This window comes from Hyla sarda, chromosome 2 (genome assembly GCF_029499605.1).
Source record: "Hyla sarda isolate aHylSar1 chromosome 2, aHylSar1.hap1, whole genome shotgun sequence".
NCBI lineage: Eukaryota > Metazoa > Chordata > Amphibia > Anura > Hylidae > Hyla > Hyla sarda.
This window is the reverse complement of record NC_079190.1, coordinates 37,081,702-37,104,582: the sequence shown is the minus strand read 5'-3', so window position 1 is coordinate 37,104,582 and position 22,881 is coordinate 37,081,702. Positions and strand designations below refer to the sequence as shown.

Here is a 22,881-nt window from a genome sequence, read left to right as displayed (position 1 = left end):
TATCACTCATTCAATACATACACACTGGAGTTTCCTATTGTAATTGCTCAATAATATTGAGCGAAATGCCACCTTAAAGGGGTATTCCGGTGGAAAACTATTTTTTTAAATCAAAAGTTATACAGATCTGTAAATTACTTCTATATAAAAATCTTAGTCCTTCCAGTACTTATCTGCTGTATACTACAGAGGAAGTTTTGTAGTTCTTTCCAGTCTAATCACAGTGCTCTCTGCTGACACCTTTGTCCATGTCAGGAACTGTCCAGAGCAGGAGCAAATCCCCATAGCAAACCTATCCTGCTTTGAACAGTTCCTGATATGGAGAGAGGTGTCAGCAGAGAGCACTGTGGTCAGACAAAAAATAAATTCAAAAAGAAAAGAACTTCCTCTGTAGTATACAGCAGCTGATAAGTACTGGATGAATTACGATTTTTAAATACAAGTAATTTACAAATCCGTATAACTTTCTGGCACCAGTTGATTTAAAAAAATAAAAATTCCACCGGAGTACCTCTTTAAGGTTGGTTCACACAATGTTTTGCTTAGTATTTCAAACCAACACCAGGAGAGGAACCAATACTATAAAAAAAAAACATAATGGAAAGATGTTCACCTCTTTTTGTGTCGGTTCCATTTTTGGTCTTGGTCAAAAAAAATGTGAACCCAGCCTAAAACATCACTGTGTTTTTAGGTCCAATAGGATAAGAACAGACTAGAACAAACCTGACTGTAAAAGGGCAGATTTTATGCAATCCCTGACCAAAAGAAGGCTTATTAAGACATCCCCAGCAGTTAGTTTATGGCTGTCCCTCGGGGGTGGGACCTCAATGTCTTGATTTGGGTAATTTAAACATTAAAGCGGGTTTCCAGCCAAAATTCACAGATGGCCTGAACTCAGGACAGGCCATCAATACCCGATTATGGTGCCTGGGTTTAAAAACAGTATACTGACCAATAAGCCTCTGGTCCATGCTGTTTAGTGGCCATGGAAGGGAACTGCAGCTCAGCTCTTCTTCAATTCAATGCAGAAACTTTATTACTTCTCAAAACCATTGTATTCTTTGTTTTTTCTTCTACTGGGAAAAGTTTGGGGACATGCAATATGGCTGATACCACGACATTAGTATTAAAGGAGAACTTCAGCAAAAATTAACTTACCCCTTATCCACAGTATAAGGGATAAGTAGCTGAATATGGGTTGTATGACCGCTGGGAACCCCCGTGATCTCCGGGATGTGGCCCGCCGCTCAGTGAAATCCAATGATTTCTATGCACTGAAAAGACCTGAGTACATCACTCGGGCATCATCAGTGGTCCTATAGAAATCAATGGAGCATGTGCCGTCTACCGGTAGACAATACACGCTCCTCAATGAGAAAACTAGGGGATAAGTTAAAGGGTATCCCAGGAAAAAAAAACATTTTTTTTAATATATATCAACTGGCTCCAGAAAGTTAAACATATTTGTTAATTACTTCTATTAAAAAATCTTACTCCTTCCAATAATTATCAGCTGCTGAAGTTGAGTTGTTCTTTTCTGTCTGGCAACAGTGCTCTCTGCTGATATCTCTGCTCGTCTCAGGAACTGCAAGGAGTAGAAGAGGTTTGCTATGGGGATTTGCTTCTACTCTGGACAGTTCCCGAGACACGTGTCATCAGAGAGCACTTAGGCAGAAAAGAACAACTCAACTTCAGCAGCTCATAAGTACTGAAAGGATTAAGATTAGAAGTAATTAACAAATCTGTTTAACTCTCTGGAGCCAGTTGATATATAAAAAAATTTTTTTTTGTTGGAGTTCTCCTTTAAGTCTGAGGGGGCGGTGTCTCTTATGCGTCCCTGCGTCACGCTCCGCCCCCTCGGGCCCTGCACTCAGCATACCACAGGACTGTTCCTTTAAAATTGAGCAGCCTTTTCTAGGAGCCCACATTTGCTCACATATTAGCAAGGCAAAGTGCGATCCGAACGACGTAGCAGAGGGCAAGTGAATTGACACAATGGAACATTAAGGAATGCTCAGCAGTTCCGCATTGCTATTTCACAGGAAGATAATTATTCCTAAGCTCCTCGGGGGACGCATCATTCTCCGATATCGGAAGTCAAACGGAATTAGAACACATGGAGCAGAATGCACAAAATATACAGATGAGAGATAACTAGGGTTGCCACCTTACTTGCCTAAAAATACCGGCCATGCTAATTTGCATAATAATTATATATTCTCACCCCTATATCTTTTTTATTTCTCTATATACGGGCCTGTACGAAGGCTCATTTTTGTGCCCCGATCTGTAGTTTTTAGTACCATTTTTGTTTTGATGTGACTTTTTGATCGCTTTTTTAATTAAATTCGGGAGTTGCAGTTAGTTACGAACTACAACTCCCAGCATGCCCTGATACAGGCCGAGGCTCAGCAGCTGCCCCAAACGAAAACTACAACTCCCAGCATGTTGCACTATATAGTAGTATATAGTATAGGTCAGTGTTTCCCAACCAGGGGTGCCTCCAGCTGTTGCAAAACTACAGCTCCCAGCATGTTGGACTATATAGTAGTATATAGTAAAGGTCAGTGTTTCCCAATCAGGGGTGCCTCCAGCTGTTGCAAAACTACAGCTCCCAGCATGTTGGACTATATAGTAGTATATAGTGTAGGTCAGTGTTTTCCAACCAGAGGTGCCTCCAGCTGTTGCAAAACTACAGCTCCCAGTATGTTGGACTATATAGTAGTATATAGTGTAGGTCAGTGTTTTCCAACCAGGGGTGCCTCCAGCTGTTGCTAAACTACAGCTCCCAGCATGTTGTACTATATAGTAGTATTTAGTATAGGTCAGTGTTTCCCAACCAGGGGTGCCTCCAGCTGTTGCTAAACTACAGCTCCCAGCATGTTGTACTATATAGTAGTATTTAGTATAGGTCAGTGTATCCCAACCAGAGGTGCCTCCAGCTGTTGCAAAACTACAGCTCCCAGTATGTTGGACTATATAGTAGTATATAGTATAGGTCAGTGTTTTCCAACCAGGGGTGCCTCCAGCTGTTGCTAAACTACAGCTCCCAGCATGTTGTACTATATAGTAGTATTTAGTATAGGTCAGTGTTTCCCAACCAGGGGTGCCTCCAGCTGTTCCAATACTACAACTCCCAGCATGCCCGGACAGCCGTTGGCTGTCCGGGCATGCTGGGAGTTGTAGTTTTGCAACAGCTGGAAGCACCCATGGTTGGGAAACACTAATATAGTATATGGTGCAACATTCCGGGAGTTGAAGGATTGGTTGGATAAATACCGGCCATTGCATGGCCGGTATTTTTGTTATAAAAATACCGACAGGGTGTCCAAAATACCGTCTGGGCCAGTAAAATACCGGCCAGGTGGCATCGCTAGATATAACACAGAGGGTGATTCTTTAAGAAACGTAAGGAGACTCACTCTTCTCCTGGACGTATAAATATCCCTCCATGGTCCACTGGCTGGGTGGTCTATACTCCTGGTCTGCAGACTTCATCCTCTGCATTAGACGGTCCATCTCCTGCCGGGTGCTTTCAAAATTATTCCGGGTCTGTAAAAGAAAGGGGTCTACGTTAGCTCCGGCCACATCTGCCTTGTGGAATCCATTAAAGGGGTTATCCAGGAAAAAAACTTTGTTTTATATATATCAACTGGCTCCAGAAAGTTAAACAGATTTGTAAATTACTTGTATTAAAAAAAATATTAATCCTTTCAGTACTTATGAGCTGCTGAAGTTGAGTTGTTCTTTTCTGTCTAAGTGCTCTCTGATGACACCTGTCTCGGGAACTGCCCAGAGTAGAAGCAAATCCCCATAGCAAACCTCTTCTACTCCGTGCAGTTACCGAGACTAGCAGAGATGTCAGCAGAGAGCACTGTTGCCAGACAGAAAAGAACAACTCAATGTCCCCAGCTGATAATTATTGGAAGGATTAAGATTTTTTAATAGAAGTCATTTACAAATCTGTTTAACTTTCTGGAGCCAAAAAAAAAAAAAAAATCAAATAAAGATAATAGTAGACAACGTTTGGCCGATCAAAGAGTTTGTCCGGTAAAACACCACTTGTGCCCTATGGGAGCACTAAAGATGCCCCCCACATAGATCCTCCCACTCAGACACTTATCCTCTATCTTATGGATGGTAGATAAGTTGTGTTTCACCGGACAACACCAGTATGTGGCAGTATACGTCACCATACCTTTTGCCGCTATCCCGTACTGCAGTTTGCTTATGTGAGCTTAATAGCTTAAAGGGGTACTCCCGTGGAAAAAAACATTTTTAATAAATCAACTGGTGCCAGAAAGATAAACAGATTTGTAAATTACTTCTATTAAAAAATCTTAATCCTTCCAGTACTTATCAGTTGCTGTATACTACAGAGGAAGTTATTTTCTTTTTTAATTGATTTTCTGTCTTACCACAGTGCTCTCTACTGACACCTCTGTCCATGTCAGGAACTGTCCAGAGCAGGAGAGGTTTGCTATGGGATTTGCTCCTGCTCTGGACAGTTCCTGAGACTTGCAAGCAGAAATTCAAGAGTGTGAATGGGAGTGCGGAATCCCATAGAAGTCTATGGGATTGAATCTGAGGCGGAATTCGGCAAGCGGAATTTGACAAGTGGAAATTCTCTATGTGAATAGACCATTACTCTGTTGGAGGAGAGACATGGATCAGTAACCAAAAGACAAATTAAATCTACAGTAATTTAGTGAATGGGGGGTGTGAATATTTTCCTTGGCACTGTACAAATGCACTGTTTCATAAGCACAATCCATAGGACAGACCATCAGTTTTCCCTGAAAAGATTAAAAAAAAAAATTTAAATAAATAAAAACTCTCTAAAGGGGTTATCCAGTGATTCTATTTATTTTTGCATTCTGCCCGGGCTGACGCAATAAAAAAAATAAACTTTATCTTACCGCCCGCCACTCCCTCGAAGCCGTTGGTATCGATCTCCCGTTCTTCAGCCCTGGTCTTCTTCCTGCTTCTGGGGGCCAGATACTTCCCACTGCGGTCAGCCAATCACCAGCTGCAGCCAAGTTCGACCTTGGTCAGTGATAGGCTAAGAGGCAGTGTGATGTAACGGGCACGGGCTCCTTCCTGGGACACCGCTACGGCTGGTGGTTGGTGATTGACCACAGTGTAACATAACAGACCCCAGAAGCAGGAAGAAGATGGGAGGATGGGAGACAGGGGTCAAGTCTGGGTAAAAAAGTGGGGGAACTTACTCAAGATTTCCACTCAAGGGCTGGTCCTGCTAATGGGAACGGTGTTCCTGCTGTGGAAAAAGTGCAGGAACTCAGTTCCTACACGTTCCTGCAGGAATCGAGCACTAGGAGACCGATTCCAATGGCACCAGGGAAGCTGAGTAAGGTAAGATAAAGTTTATTATTTGTATTGTGGCAAAACGGGCAGAATAAAAAATGTAAAAACAAAAAACAAAACGCTGGATAACCCCTTTAATATTAGATTTGTAGGGAACTGTGTGAAGGGGTTACGGCCCTCTAGTGAGCACTGTGCCCGTTTATTGTTTACCAGGTATATGTTGAAATATATTTTTGAAGGTATTACATTGAAAACTAGTGTTGGAACCCAAACTGTGATGTGTATGGAGTTATTAACACTTTTTAGGGGTAGAAGGGTTGGGCACATTAAATTTCATCAATCCTTTTGTTCTCACAAGAGATAAGCTGTGACCAGAGGTGTATGGCAGCGGCTTACTGCACCCTCCTAACTAAAAACACTCAGTCAAGCATGCATGTGTATTGGGAGGGGTAGGTACTCCATCACTATGGGGGAGATTTATAAAAACTTGTTTGAGGTAGAGTGGTGAAGTTGGCCATAGCAACCAATCAGACTGCTTCTTTAATTTTTCAATCTGATTGGTTGTTATGGGCAACTGCACCGCTCTTCCTCTACACAAGTTTTGATAAAACTGCAAGCGCATGTCCCCTTTAAATCACATCAAGGGGTACTCCGCCCCTAGACATCTTATCCCCTATCCAAAGGGATAAGTTGTCTAGGGGCGGAATACCCCTTTAAAGACCAACTGCGTTCTTCTAGAAAAATGTCAGTGATTCAATAATTCAGGAGGCCCAGTAATAAGCCAGGCTGTCGCTTACGTTTTGTAAATTGAACTGTAGCTGCTCCTTATAGGGAGTAAATTCTCTCGCCAGCTCATATCCTTCATGGTAGAAGGTAAAGAGGCCCTGGAGGAACGCCAAAAGCTGTGGAGTTAAAAAAAAGACACAAAAAAAACAAGCAATGAATATTACAGACTCGGAAAAGTAAACACCAGGAGCTGTAGATTTCCCTCAGATAAGCAACCACCTTCAATTAATGGCGCACCATCCATTTTAGAGCAACGCTCCTTCAAGGTTCAGTAAGGAAAAAAAAAGTTAAATATGACTTCACCATAAGGACGAGGTTCAGGCTATTTATTTCACAAGGAAACCGTCCTTTAATCTATGAATTCGATTTCTAAGAAAAATGAGTATTATAATTTACCATTTAACCTCAGTAGATATCTGCAAATAAATTATTTCAAGTGCTCAGTGGGTAAATTAGAAGATTTTGTTAAGCCGGTAATTGTGAACCATAAATATTCCCAAGTCTTCAGCCCGGTGGAGGACATATTGGTTATCTGTGAGTTGTAGCGGCGCTGCTCGGGAAAACAACACGCATTTGTCAAGAGTGGAGAAGGTTGAGGAGTGTCTCGGTGGGAAGGAAAGTGCCGAGCAATAATTTACTGCCGAATTTACATAAAGTAAGAAAAAAAATCAATTAAAAAAATTAACGGTCGTTGCTTTTATTCATCATGTATTTAAATTTAAATTAAAAAAGAAAAGCATTGACTATATTTTTATGATTCTTTATTTTGCTTGTGAAATGGCATTGAGTGAAAATAAAGAAAGAAATTTGGTTGCTTGAAGTTGTTTAAAGGGGTACTCCACCCCTAGACATCTTATCCCCTATCCAAAGATAAAAAATAATCCCCTATCCAAAGCTGGAAGCTTGTGACGTCATGGCCATGCCCCCTCAATGGGAGGTTGTGTGACTTGCATTGAGGGGACGTGGCCATGACATCATGAGCGGGGCGCGGCTTTGACGTCACGATCCTCCGCCCCGCATAGCCAGCCATCCGGCACGAAGCAAAGTTTACTCCATGCACCGGATGTCTGGGGTGCAGCAGCCGAGATCACAGGAGTCCCCTGCGGCAGCACCTCCGCGATCACACGTATAGGGGAGGAGTACCCATTTAAGGCAACTTTGCTGCAAAATGGCTCACCTGGCTAAAAAATGTTGTGTCATACTACAGGATTGTGCTGCATCGCGGCTAATGTAAATAAATAGGGTCACGTTGCAACCAGCAAACGCTGTTACTGTGACCGGGAATCCATCCTGGATTTATTTCTGGTCATTGTTAGATCATGGTAGCGCACAGAAGCCGGCATTACTGCAAGGCTCCTCGTCACTACGGGTTGTGCGCTCCGTCCTGGGATCTTCGGAACGGCGCATCTAAACTGTACGCTTGACCCTGTCACCAGAACAGTGGACTCCTGATGTCCTGTTCTATTACAGGTGGTCTCATACAGTTTTGCCGTGATTTTAAGATTTCTTCACCTGCTATTTGTTAATAGGGTGCTCTTGATACTGTAAATAATTATTCACATGGTATCAAAGTTTTGCTGTTTTGCCTCTCCTGAAGACGCCACCGACTGTTGGCAGAAACGCGTTGAGAGCTATGAGAAATACACCCTACTAATTTGTATTATCACATGCTGGAGAGCGTTACATGTCTCGACCAGCAAAGTTAATATTTTGTTTTGGGTATATTTGACACTATAATTTGGTGATTTTTTAACTTTTCTATTAAAAGTTAAGTATTAATGCACCTCCTCAGGGAATTAGATATTATTTCCTTATAATTTTGTCATTTATGCTGGGAGTCTACCTATGCCCCTTGCAGGCAATTCCAATAACTAGCAAGGTTTCTAAATCATTGTTAGATCATGGTCACATGGTTTGGCAACGCAACCCCTTCACTGCCATGTGACAGTCTGTCATCATTTTCTGTTTTCTGCTTATAATATGGAACAGAAAAGCGAAACAGATGGCGTAGGTGTAAACTCAGCCTGTACATGTTCTCTCTGGCCAATCATGGGCCAGCCCGCCCTTCATCTGCTGTGAGACAGAGACAGGAATTATGGTCGGGGATCGCTATATTTCCCCAAGGTAATGTATGTGGATACCGGGCTTCAGGAAGCGCACATCCCATCCAGGTAAAGCTAAGTAAGATATAGGGACTACAGGAAATAGTTAATATCTCTGACGAGACTTATCTTGCTAGGCCTTTTCATAAGTCCTGTTATCGGACCTACGATAAAAAAAAACAAGTTTGGTAGTGGGGAATTTCATCATCTTCTGGTCCAGTCCAGATCAGCACAGGTGCTGAAGACAGCTTGTCACTAGGCCTTAATACTAAGTGAGTGAGCCTGCACTAAGGGCCGGGCCTTGAACTGTGTCACTGACTGTTGTTTATGCCATTAGCCCATCTATATCAAGCTATGCTCCCACAATATATACTAGGGACTGACCGATATCGATTTTTTAGGGCCGATACCGATAATCTGTCACCTTTCATGCCGATAGCCGATAACTTATACCGATATTCCGGTATAAATTATCGGCTATTTCAACCACCTCCCCCCCCTGGCGGGGCAGAAGCCATTGCAGATCAATGATTTAAAGCAGGTGCTCTAAATCAATGAACTGCAGTGGCTTTTGCGGTGCCAGAGACCGCCACCGCCGCCCGCTTCTCTCCCCCTGCCTGTCCTTGGGTCCTGAGTCTAACCACCAGAGGATCAGCTACTTAGTCAATTTGCAGCAAATCCATAGATAATCTGCGCGAAGAATGAGCATGCCCGATTTTATGGATCAGTTTTGTGGTTTATAAAATACTTGATTCCCTTGCACTACAGTAGATGTGGAGCGTTTTTAGATTTTAAGTTGTGGAATCTGTGTCTAAACCTAATGGTGCGAACCTCTTATGTGCGGGTACATATTAATACAGTATAGACCCGAGGAAGAAAGAGGTGTACTTTCAAAATGCATTGTACATTTTATTTGTTATCCATATTTCTATAATTGTTATATTTGTTATAATTGGTTATGTGGCTCTAGAGGAAGAGAGAGGTACTACATGTGGCGTTAACCCCACATGTGCAGGTGCATATAAGTATGGACCTGTGGGAGAAAGGGGTATCCTTTTAAAATGCGCTCTACATTTAATTTGTTATATACACATATAACAGGGGTCAAGTCCTGCAGGAGCTAATGGGAACGGTGTTCCTGCTGTGGAAAAAGTGCAGGAACTCAGTTTCCACTCTCTCACTCTCTCTCTCTCTCTCTCTCTCTCTCTCTCTCTCTCTCTCTCTCTATATATATATATTTTATTTACTTGGTCTGGAATCAGTTAGTGTTCGTACCAGTGTTTCCCAACAAGGGTGCCTCAAGCTGTTGCAAAACTACAAGTCATCCTGGGAGTTGTACTTCTGCAACAGCTGGAGACACCCTGGTTAGGAAACACTGGTATAAAATATAGTGCAGGGTTGCAATCATCCTTTTCTCCAGTTTATCTTCCTCACTCGATCCGGATATGCGTCTGCGCTGGTAAATCCTCATTCAATTGTATCACGAGTGACGCAAAACAGATACTTCATGCTATCTGCTTGACGCTGGTCCTACTATCTCACCCCATCTCTCATCACCAAATAAACGATCGACCACCAGATGGCAGCAAAGCACAGTAGAAATTGGATTATTGCCGGACTCTAAAAAAAATCCATCAAATAAAACCAATGCTATTATCCCCCCCGCTATTTCCCACCAGGAAAGATTATGAGGGAGTTTGTTTAACCTCTTACTCGAGCGCTCAACCTAGTTTATTAACGGAGTCTTCACATGGGGCAAGTACAATCTCCTAAGGCGGAACGTCTCAGTCGGAGTTACACGCTCCAGATCCGGAACACATGTAACGGGCGCAGGATATGTATAGGTTAGGGGAGGGCAGGCGTTCACCAACGATCTCATTTCCAACATGCACATCACAGAGAGCGGGTCCTTAGGGTCCCTATTATATATAAAAAAGGTAGGGAAGGTCAACAACCGTGCAAGCTTCACATAGCCGCAAAACCCACACTATACCGGTGCCGATTCATGTTCTTTAATGGGTACTGCTGTAAGAATAAGACTTCTGACACCTCCTGTCACTAGTTACCGGAGCAGCGAGAATATATTAGGGCTACAGACTCAATTATTATAAAAAGTCCTTCCAGGGCTATGAGAGAAGCCTTAAATAGACACTGTCAGGATTAAAACCTATTTTTCTATGTTGTAAATCTTGGCAAAACATACATTTTTCTAATACATTTGATAAAAAAAAAAAAAATAAATGTATCTACTTTTCATGGAAATCAGGGCTTATAAAAAAGACCACTAGAGGTCCCCATACTATGCAGAACAAAGTCCTGTCCGGATGCAGCATCATCTTTGTCCCAGTTGAAGCACAGGCTGGGACAAAGTCCAGGAAGTGAGGGCGAGACTAGTACTCCTCTGTGCTCACTCCTGTCCGATCAGACTGCAGCATGAAAACAGAGAAGGAGGTTACAGAGCAGGCTGCAGTGATTGGATGAAAAGACACAGCACAGCAGACTCAGGGAGGAAGTGAATGCATGGTGAGTGAGGGCGGGCTCAGTGCTTGCTTTGGGCACGCCCCTTCCTGAGCAGTGGAGTTCAGAATGAGGGAACAGCAGAACAGAGGGATCTGTGTGCCAAATACAGAAGCTAGACACATAAAAAAAAAAAAAAAACATGTAAAGCAACAGCATGATCCTAGTGAGTAACATATAGAAGCATTATTTTTTTTAGTGATCGGTAAATCCAATGTAACATCCTTTTTAGGCTCGGCTCGCATCACTTATCTTCCTCTATATTTAGCGTGTGCAACAGGAACGTTCCCACTTAGACCCTCATTTACAATTAAGTTTACATTTAAGTGAAAAAAAGAATTTTACTTTATTTATTATCATGTGCCAAAGTTTCTTCACTTTCAGCTATTAACCCCAAATGTAGGCGTGGCTTTCTGACTGCGAGTCATTTATTCGATTTTTTGCCCTGTTTCTGACATCTTTTTCCACCGTCATGACGTCAAATAAATGAAAACCTGTTTGTCTGATTTATTTTGTTGAACTATGAGCTCATGTCCAATACACCAGAAGTTACCAACATGTGAAAAGCACATTTATGAATATGGGAAAACTCAATAGGAATGCACTAAGGTCCTAAACATGTCCATAGGCTTCCAATGCCAGGCATAAGTCCAGGCATGCTGGAAATTGTAGTTCTGCAACAGCTAAAGTGCCACAGGTTGGGGATCACCACTCAATATAGTCAGTTTTCTGTCTTCCCGCAGCCACCACTATGGGGAGCTAAGGAGCTTAAAGGGATACTCCAGTGGGAAACTTTTTTTTTTTTTTTAAATGAACTGGTGCCAGAAAGTTAAACAGATTTGTAAATTACTTCTATTAAAAAATCTTTATCCTTCCAGTACCTATTAGCAGCTGTTTGAGCTAAATTGCTCAGCTAGGTAAGTAGAAAGGTGTTTGATAAATTAAAGGGGTTGTCCGGTGAAAGAAACAACCTGTGTATAGTGTCAAAGCATAAAATAAAGCAACTTACTAATATAATGTTATTAGCCAGAGTGAAGAGGTTGTCCATATCAACTGTGCTATCTTCCTTGTAAGCTGTGACGTCACTTCACAGGCTGTCCCTCCTCCACCCTCCCCAATGTCAGCACAGGATGAGGCCATTAATGTAAAGGATGGAGCTGGTATTACTGCTTATTGATTTATGACTCATTAGATGAGGAAAAAAGAAAGAGTCACAGTAGATTCCTTCAAAATAGACTCCTTGCTGCCTTATCTAATAAGGCATAAATATAAAGAACAGTTATGCCAGCTTCCCCATTCATATCACTGGTTTCGTCCCCAGCTGACAGGAGGAGAGAGGGAAGGAGGGACGGGAGCTCTCTGCATTCAGAGCCTGTCATGTGACGTCGCAGCTTACAAGGGAGACAGTTCAGATGATATGAGAGATCTCTGAATTATGGCTAATAATATTATACTAGTAAGTTGCTTAATAATATTTTGTGACCCCATACACAGTTTTTTTTTTTTTATTATTATTTTTTTTTTACCTTAAATGGGTTTTCTGGAAAAAAATACCTGTACATTATATGCCTCTTTGCGCACTTAAAAAAAAAAAAAAAAAGAAAGCTTGCATACTGACCTCGTCCTGCTCCCCCATATTGCTGCCACATCATTTTCAACTCTCTACTGAGGTACCTCTTCATTCTTTGTTCTTCTTCTGAAGATGTTTTATGATGGCAGGAAATATTCGGCCAGTGACAAGCTGGGCAGGCACAAAATGTCATCAGAAGAAGGAAGAGGGCAGCAGTGGGTACTAAAAATCTTGACAGTGGAAGGAGTGGGGGGGAGGTGAGTATGCAGGTTTAATGAACAGGGAGGCATATAACATAAAATTATTTTCCCCAGAGAACCTCTTTAAAGGGGTACTCTGCCAAAAAACATCTTATCCTCTATCTAAAGGAGGGGATCAGATGTTTAATCATGGAGATCGTGGGGGGGGGGGTCCTTTGGATAGGGGATAAGATGTTTTCTGGTGAAGTACCCCTTTAAGTATTTCAAGTTATACCTGTTGACTTAAGATGATTCTTTGCTTTTTTTTTATCAATCTGTTTTATTTGCTTTTAGGTTTTATTATGTTAATGTTTGGGTTTTTTAACTAGTTGATTTATAATGTCATGCACATTCAGCTGATACATGTTTTCACACTATTTACATGTCACCTACCAGGCCTGTGTGTAAAGGCACTTATATATGGACATGGGTTGGTCATTTACAAAAAAAACAACCTGCTTCTTCTTAAACGGGACAGCAGGGATAAATTATATTTCATGTCTTTTAATTTTATTACAATTTACTCTTTAAATAGTGTTATGAATAAGCATCATGCTCTTCCTATTTTTAAACACTAGATGGCACTGCCACACCAGTCTAGGGTTTGAATTCAAGTGCAGCTATTTCAACCCGTCCAATTATTTTCCAGCGATTCATTACCTGTCATTGTACAAACACACATCTACATACACAAGTGCCGTGTCAAAAACTGGCTTTTCTTACTGATAAATGTTGACAATTAGAAGGAAGAAATTAAAACGTAAAGGTAAGACGTACCCAAAACCAATTATAACAAAGTATTTCTCAACAAAGACCCTAATTACTTTGCCAGACACCGACGAACAAACAAGAACCGCGACACAAGACGTGAGAACAGAAGACGTGAGACTGGTGGGACATCCTCGGTATGGAATGAATAATTGGGTCAGGGGGCTGATTTTGCAGGGTCGTCACCTCTCCATGAAAAATGGGAATAGGAGAGCGTTGTTGACATGAAGGATTGACCCTTCAAAACACGTTGCCTATTTCTGTCAATATACATGAAATCAGGGCTTATAAAACAGACCACTAGGGGTCCCTATACTATCCAGAACATAATCCTGTCCGTCTATGGCATAATTTTTGTTCCAGCTCAGACAAAGTCCAGGAAGTGAGGGCGGAATTAGCACTCCTCTGTGCTCACTCCTGTCCTATCAGACTGTAGCATGAAAACAGAGAGGATGGGGTTACAGAGCAGCCTGCAGTGATTAAATGAATAGACCCAGCACAGCAGACTCAGGGGGGGAAGGAATGCATGGTGAATGAGGGCGGGCTCAGTGCCTGCCTCGGACACGCCCCTTCCTGAGCAGTGAATTTCAAAATTAGTGAGCAGCAGAATGGAGGGTTTTGTGAGCCAGACAGTTAGACACATTAAAAAGACATGTAAAGCATCTGCATGACCTAGTGAGTAACATATAGAAGTATTATTCTTTATCTGTGATATGGCAGTTACACTGTAATGGTGTTTAGAGACAGTTAGCGCTGGTAAGCATCTGTTTTCTCAGGTTAATCTGGATTTTCTCCATGCTCCCTTGTTCATACAGATCACAGTAGGTCCCACTTGTTATCCAACCTGTAAAAATTCTCCAGCTAAGCCATCAATTAGATGCCAAGGGTTTGCCAGCTCCCTCGCCAATAAGCTGATTGAAGGGACCACAGGGTCTCTAAATAGTTTATTTGACTTGTTTCTTAAAAAAAGGTAAATTTATATGTATATATATATATATATATATATATATATATATACACTGCTCAAAAAAATAAAGGGAACACTAAGATAACACATCCTAGATCTGAATGAATGAACTAATCATATGAAATACTTTCGTCTTTACATAGTTGAAAGTGCTGACAACAAAATCACACACAAATTATCAATGGACATCAAAGTTATCAACCCATGGGGGTCTGGATATGGAGTCACACTCAAAATCAAAGTGGAAAACCACACTACAGGCTGATCCAACTTTATGTAATGTCCTTAACACAAGTCACAATGAGGCTCAGTAGTGTGTGTGGCCTCCATGTGCCCGTATGACCTCCCTACAATGCCTGGGCATGCTCCTGATGAGGTGGCGGATGGTCTCCTGAGGGATGTCCTCCCAGACCTGGACTAAAGCATCCGCCAACTCATGGACAGTCTGTGGTGGATGGAGCGAGACATGATGTCCCAGATGTGCTCAGTCGGATTCAGGTCTGTGGAACGGGCGGGCCAGTCCATAGCATCAATGCCTTCCTCTTGCAGGAACTGCTGACACACTCCAGACATATGAGGTATAGCATTGTCTTGTATTAGGAGGAACCCAGGGCCAACCGCACCAGCATATGGTCTCACAAGGGGTCTGAGGATCCCATCTTGGTACCTAATGGCAGTCAGGCTACCTCTGGCAAGCATATGGAGGGCAGCAAAACATTCTCCACGGCGTCTCCAGACTCTGTCACGTCTGTCACATGTGCTCAGTGTGAACCTGCTTTCATCTGTGAAGAGCACAGGGCGCCAGTGGCGAATTTGCCTATCTTCGTGTTTTCTGGCAAATGCCAAATGTCCTGCTGTAAGCACAACCCCCACCTGTGGACATCGGGCCCTCATGGAGTCTGTTTCTGACCGTTTGAGTGGATACATGCATATATGTGGCCTGCTGGAGGTCATTTTGCAGGGCTCTGGCAGCACTCCTCCTGCTTCTCCTTGAACAAAGGCAGAGGTAGCAGTACTGCTGCTGGGTTGTTGCCCTTCTACGGCCTCCTCCACGTCTCCTGATGTACTGGCCTGTCTCCTGGTAGCACCTCCATGCTCTGGACACTACACTGACAGACACAGCAAACCTTCTTGCCACAGCTCGCATTGATGTGCCATCCTGGATGAGCTGCACTACCTGAGCCACTTGTGTGTGTTGTGGACTCCTTCTCATGCTACCACTAGAGTGAAAGCACTGCCAGTATTCAAAAGTGACCAAAACATCAGCCAGGAAGCATAAGAACTGAGAAGTGGTCCGTGGTCACCACCTGCAGAACCACTCCTTTATTGGGAGTGTCTTGCAAATTGCCTATAATTTCCACCTGTTGTCTGTTCCATGCACAACAGCATGTGAAATTGATTGTCAATCAGTGTTGCTTCCTGAGTGGACAGTGTGATTTCACAGAAGTGTCATTGACTTGGAGTTACATTGTGTTGTTTAAGTGTTCCCTTTATTTTTTTGAGCAGTGTATATATATCTTAATACAAAATCTTTGGTGTAAGGTACTCTTAAGTTTTACTAAAACGCGCTCAACCATTCAACCATTGATTCTTATATCAAGGCTTTGATTAGGGATTCACCGATATCGCTTTTTTAGGGCCGATACCGGTAATCGGTGGAGGTTAGGGCCGATAGCCGATAACTTATACCGATATTCCGGGCGGGCGCTTTAAATCAATGCACTGCAGTGGCTTTTGCGGTGCCATAGGCCGCCGCCACCACCGCCACCACCCGCTTCTCTCCCCTACCTGTCTAGTTATCTCATATCTTGCTTCTTGTATTGTGGCTTGAATACAGACCGTGAGCTGCTGGCACCTGCCTTTATCCTCACACCGCTCCTTCCTCACAAGTATCTTAAAGGTAGGGTGGCACCACTGCTGAACATAGCATAGATAGGAAACTGCCATGTAGAAAACAATGGTAATAGCCTTGTTTCTCGGTCTTCCCGCTTCCTCTGGCCTCCAGAGGAAGCAGGAAGACCCCAAAACAAGGCTATTGCCATCACTCCGCTAAGCTTCGGTTGTGTGGTTCATCCTCCTTTCCATGCCGGTAGACGGTGAAATTTAAGAAGAAAGTTAATTTATATGGTGAGTGCATAAACCATTTTTTCTACTGTTTGTATATCTTATCTATCTATCTCATATCTATGTATCAATCTCATATCTATCTATCTATCTATCTATCTCTCATATATATCTATCTCATATGTATCTATCTATCTCATATGTATCTATCTCATATCTATCTATCTATCTATCTATCTCATATCTATCTATCTATGTATCAATCTCATATCTATCTATCTATCTCATATCTATCTATCTATCTATCTCATATCTATCTATCTATCTATCTATCTATCTCATATCTATCTATCTATCTATCTATCTCATATCTATCTATCTATCTATCTATCTCATATCTATCTATCTATCTATCTCTCATATCTATCTATCTCTCATATCTATCTATCTATCTATCTATCTCATCTCTATCTATCTATCTCATATCTATCTATCTATCTATCTATCTCATATCTATCCCTCTCTCTTATATCTATCTCTCTCATATCTATCTATCTCATATCTATCTCTCTATCAATCTCATATCTATCTATCTATGTATCTATCTCATATCTATCTATCTATCTCATATCTATCTATCTATCTATCTATCTATCTATCTCTCATATCTATCTATCTATCTATCTCTCATATCTATCTATCTATCTCATATCTATCTATGTCATATCTATCTCTCTATCTATCTATCTATCTATCTCATATCTATCTATCTATCTGTCTATCGCATATCTATCCATCTCATATGTATCTATCTATCTATCTCATATCTATCTATCTCATATATATCTCTCTGTCCTATATCTACAATATCTATATTTACACAGCTATAATAGTGGGAGGCACCAGTCACACAGGTCAGTCACCTACACTATACACAATATAACCAGGCATGGAGTGTAGTGCCGCCATAGGGTGCTGCACTATAGTTGCTCAGCTCTGACCTTGAAGGAGTCATTGAAAGCAAAGACTTCATTCTGCTGATAGCATTAAATTATGCGAGGTTATAAAATCAGAGCGCACTGTAATTTCTCCACCGAAGGACCTGGATAAACTGGGGGTTTGGGCAGCTACATGACGGATGACTGAAAGAAGGAGACCGGAGCTCCAGGGAAAACAGATGTATGGAAAAGATACAGATCTGACGAATCGTTACATTCAGCTCTTCACTGCTGACTCCGCTTCTCCGGGATCTTTTCCTTGCTTTTTTTGTTTTTTACCTGATCTTTCCTCCTTTTGTAACTTTAAGTATATCTATACTTTTGGATTCTGATGGATACACAGTATGCACGGAGCCTTTGAAATGATGATTAGAGAAAAAAAATGTATTTTACATATTTTCGATGTTTGCGCTATTTTCAGAAGACTCAAAAGCACCGTGGTCAACCTTATACCGTTGCAATAGGACCGGCTAGGTGGCAAAAACAGTGCAAGTAGTACCTCAAAGGTAACTAGAAATCAACTATTCAGCATGAAAAAAAAGAGTTAAAACTAAAAAAATTTTAGTGAGAAAAAGAAGGGTTCAATTGTGGCTTTACTGGCAGAGGGGTATAGTAAGTATCAAGCTATTCCCTACAGACTGGCAGAGGGCAAAAACCACTGTCATGATGACATCAAGTGACCTAAATGACAAAAGGAAGACAGGGTGAAGTGCACGGGTGGGGACAGTTCAAAGAAGGCTTGGAGGATTACTATAGTGCAATATAACTTATCCCCTACCCAAAGGCTAGGGGATAAGTTATAGATCGCGGGGGTCAGACCACTGGGACAATGGACAAAAATGTACGTCCTGATTGACTGCTACTTAACGCACCAGGACGTATATTTATGTCCAATACATGAAGCGAGCACAGGAGCTGCGCTCACTTCAAGCATGGCAGTTCCGAGCTGCTATCAGCAGCCAAGGACCCGCCGGTGATGGCTGACACCAGTGATCGTGCTAAAGTCCACCATTAACCCCTCAGATGCCGTCCTCAATACTGATCACAGCGTCTGTGGCATTAGGGTTGTTGCGGGTAACTGATTGAACCACACGTGGCAAAACCCATGGCACTGTAGCTAATCTCCCTGGGCTCGAACAGAAGAGAAAAATTGATGAAAGATGTTAACGCAGGATAGTCTGGATGGTGGATAAGCAGCCCCAAACAAGTTCCAAAGATATTCAAGTTGTCCTGCAGGCTCAGGGAGCATCAGTGTCAGCGCGAACGGGGCCCTGGCAGTATAACGCAGTGGCCAACATGCCTGCTCCATGCATCCCATAGAGATACATGGAGGGGGCGTATCTGATTTTTCAATTAGATTTTAGCATTTTCGTTTTTTCCTTCTCACCTTCTAAAAATCATAACTCTTTTATATTTCCATCCACAGACAAGTATGGGGCTTGTTTTTTGTGCGACCAGTTGTCCTTTGTAATGACATCACTCATTTTACCATAAAATATATGGCAAAATTTAATTATTTTGACAACCTATAACTTTTTCATTTTTCCTTATAATCGGCGGTATGAGGGCTCATTTTTCGCACCGTGATCTGTACTTTTTATTGATACTACATTTGCATATAACAAACTTTTATTAATTTTTTATTTTTGGGGAATATTATGTGACAAAAAAGCAGCAATTTTGGACTTTTTAAAAAAATGTTTACACCATTCACCGTACGGGAGGATCTATACCATTATATTTTTATTGTTCAGATATTTACGCACAAGGCGATACCAAATATGTTTATACATTTATTTATTTTGACACTTTCTAGGGTTAAAATGGATAAAAGGGATGATTTACATTTTTATTGGAGGGAGGGGATATTAAAAATGTTTTAACTTTTTTATTTTTCTTAACTTTTTTTTACACTTTAATAGTCCTTATAATGGACTATTTATAGCAATCATTTGATTGCTAATACTGTTCCGTGCTATGCATAGGGCATAGCACTGATCAGTGTTATCGGCAATCTTCTGCTCTGGTCTGCTCGATCTTAGACCAGAGCAGAAGACCCCAGGAGACGGACGGAGGCAGGTGAGGGTACCTCTGTCCACCAATATGGATGATCCGGTTCCCGCGGCAGTGCCGCGGGCAATCCGGTTATCCATTTTACGACCGCAACGCCGCAGATGCCCTGATCTGTGTTGATCACGGCATCTGAGAGGTTAATGGTTCACATCAGCGCAATCACTGATGTCTGCCATTACTGCTGATAACAGTCGGGACCTGCCGTGCATCATGTACAGGATGTAAATGTATGTCCTGGTGCTTTAAATGGGCACTGTCAGATACAAAAACTTTTGATACGTTGTAAAGCATGTATAACCAATAGGTTTTGCAATTGCTTTCATTAGAAAATGTTCAGTATTTCACACTGAAAATGCCAGTCAAACAACTGCCCCCCTGCCTGCTTGGACACATACTAGTCCTGCTGTGTCCATGCGTCATCACCTATGTTATGGACACACTTCCTTGATTGACAGCTGTGAGTGCAGGGCTCAGAGCTGGAGGAAAAATCCTCCCACTGTCAGCTTGTGTCCCCCTACTGTCAGTGAGGACAAGCTGGGAGTTGTAGTTAATGCTAGGAGAGATGTGAGCAGACAGCATACTGAGGGAGGGGGCGGAGACCTGCACAGTGAGGCCACGCCCCCTCCCTTTGAGAGGAATTCAGACTAGTGAGCTAAATTAAAAGTGTAATAAAAATATTAATAAACATGCTAGACACATAAAAATTAGATGTACATGGTCAGGGTTAGGTACTGAGTGATATATTTTAAAAAAAAATTATTTTGTTGGATCTGACAGGTACGCTTTAAGTACCATGGCACCAGGACGTACATTTACGTCCTGTGTCGTTTAGGGGTTAAGGGCAGGCTGAAGTCGTGCATTGAGAAGCAAAGAAGGACATGGCTGAACTTTGTGAAAGACCATAGGATTGGACCATAGAGAAATGTAGGGTCCTCTTCTCTGATAAGTGAAATTTTGAACTTTGCCCAACTACTTGTTTAAAGGGGTATTCCATGAAAAAACTTTTTTTTTATATATCAACTGGCTCCAGAAAGTTAAACAGATTTGTAAATTACCTCTATTAAAAAATCTTAATCCTTTCAATAATTATTAACTGCTGAAGTTGAGTTGTTGTTTTCTGTCTGGCAACAGTGTGCAGTTCCCGAGACAAGCAGAGATGTCAGCAGAGAGCAGAAAAGAAGAGGTTTGCTATGGGGATTTGCTTCTAAACTGGGCGGTTCCCGAGACACGTGTCATCAGAGAGCACTTAGACAGGAAAAAAACAGTTCAACTTCAGCAGCTCATAAATACTGAAAGGATTAAGATTTTTTAATAGAAGTAATTTACAAATCAGTTTAACTTTCTGGAGCCAGTTGATATATATATATATAAAAAAGTTTTTTCCTGGATAACCCCTTTAATAGTTAGACAGAGACCTGAAGAGGCCACAGCATCTCACTGTGAAATTGGGTGGAGGATCAGTGATCAGAAGATGCTTCAGCAAGGCTGGAATGCCGGGAGTTGTAGTTTGGCAACAGCTGGGGGAACACTGGTTGGGAAACATTGATCTATACACTGACTAGTAAAACAGTCTAAATCTTTTCTATGAAATGTCTGGAAGTAATTTGCTGGAAATAAACGGCCGGAAAGTTAGAAAAAAGCCAACGTTCCCTTCATGACATGAAATATGAATAATTGGTTTATGATGGGACTTTATAGCCAATCACATGCTGCAGAGTCAAGAGAGGTCCGAGGAACAATCATCAAAACAAAAGACCAGGGGGAAATGATCGGATACAGGAGGAACTCTACAGAACCACCGCAGGAACGCTATAAAAATGGGAAATAATTGTATTCCTGCCATCTGGGGCTCAAGTTACTAGTGGAGAGCTGGTCACCTGTGTCCCCATGACAACACTTCCTGTTCCTGTGCACAAGCGGCAGAGTGATATCATAGTGATATAAGGACTAGTAACCATTTAGAATCCAGGGGGTTGTCTAAGGACTGCAAAGAGAGTCGGCCATGTTTGGGACTCTCTATTGTTACCCCCACCCCACAAAATAAAAAACGGTCAAGTTTATGACAGCCCTACATATTAGCCTAGCACATTGCACGCATTGCTGTTATAGAATCCAATAATCCAATAATTTACACAATTATTATTACTTTTATGACAGATTATTACTATTTTTAGAGATTTAGGGAATTTGGTGTTTCTGTAAAGTTAAAATGACTCTGTCAGATGAAAGTAACCAAAGCACCAGGTGGGCATGGGCGACCGCAGACATAACCCCAGGGAAAGAGGGGAGGGGGGCATTATTTAGAAATATGCTTTACAGCAATTCCCATGGACAAAGGCAAAGGCCATTTACAAGAATTGGAAATGTTTCTGAGCATGCTCATTGACCATTGAAGAGGACATTCTACAGGTGAGGGGGAGGCTGAGCTGTGAGCATTGCCTATTGTCTTCTTTAATTACTGGTGTCTGGTTTTACTGTAATGCTGTACTGATCACTTTCCAGCATCCTCCTCCTTATCTCTACAGACAGATCAGGAAGTCTCAGCTTATTGTTAGGCCTAGTGGCCAGGATGGAAACTGCATGAAATATTAACAGTAAAATGGAAAATTGGAAAAAAAAATCTTACCAAAATCTTTAAGAAAAATGTTTAACATTAAAAAAAACTTGATTTAAACAGTAGGTATTTTTCTTATGAGACATTCCCTAAAATGTATATAATGCACTATTATTTGGCAAGTAGCCAATTTGCATATTTCAATGGATAGTAAAATAGACGAAATAGCGTTCTTGTCATGTCACAGACAAAAAAATAATGCTGTTATATGTTACTCATTCGGTCATGCGGATGCTTTACATGTCTTTTTTATGTGTCTAGCTTCTGTACTTGGCTCACAAATCCCTCTGTTCTGCTGCTCACTCATTCTGACATCCACTGCTCAGGAATGGGCATGTCCAAGGCAAGCACTGAGCCCGCCCTCACTCACCATACAGTCACTTTCTCCCCGAGTCTGGTGTGCTGTGCTGGGTCTCTATCCAATCACTGCAGGCTGTTCTGTAACCCATTCCTCTATGTTTTAGGTAGGAGCCTGATAGGACAGGAGTGAGCACAGAGGAGAGCTAGTTTTGTCTTCACTTACTGAACTTTGTGCCTTTGGCTTTTCGGACATGCTGGGAGTTGTGATTTTGCAACATCTGGAGGGCCACAGTTTAGAGACCCATGTCTTATAGAGTAGGGATCTTTAGAAAAAATTGCACCAAGGAAATATAAAGACAAATTGTCAGGATCCGGACTGGTATGCAGCGAGGACACTGGTGGTGGATCCTCTGTGTCAGTGAGGTGATGGCGTGGGCCGTACCAGGGGAACGGAGTCTAAGGGGTTACTGGTTTTCACCAGAGCCCGCCGCAAAGCGGGATGGACTTGCAGAGGCAGGTAACCCCCAGGTCGTTCCACCCGATAGCGACTCAACCCGA

General features: G+C 41.9%; 1 protein-coding gene across 1 annotated transcript in view; it reads right to left on the bottom strand.

Annotated features, from left to right (window-relative positions):
• ARHGAP42 (Rho GTPase activating protein 42) overlaps nucleotides 1-22,881 on the bottom strand; it is a 317,056-nt gene that overhangs the window by 63,205 nt on the left and 230,970 nt on the right. The window contains 2 exon segments of the mRNA XM_056561532.1: nucleotides 3,423-3,552; nucleotides 6,123-6,227. Coding sequence (XP_056417507.1) covers nucleotides 3,423-3,552; nucleotides 6,123-6,227 — 235 coding nt within the window.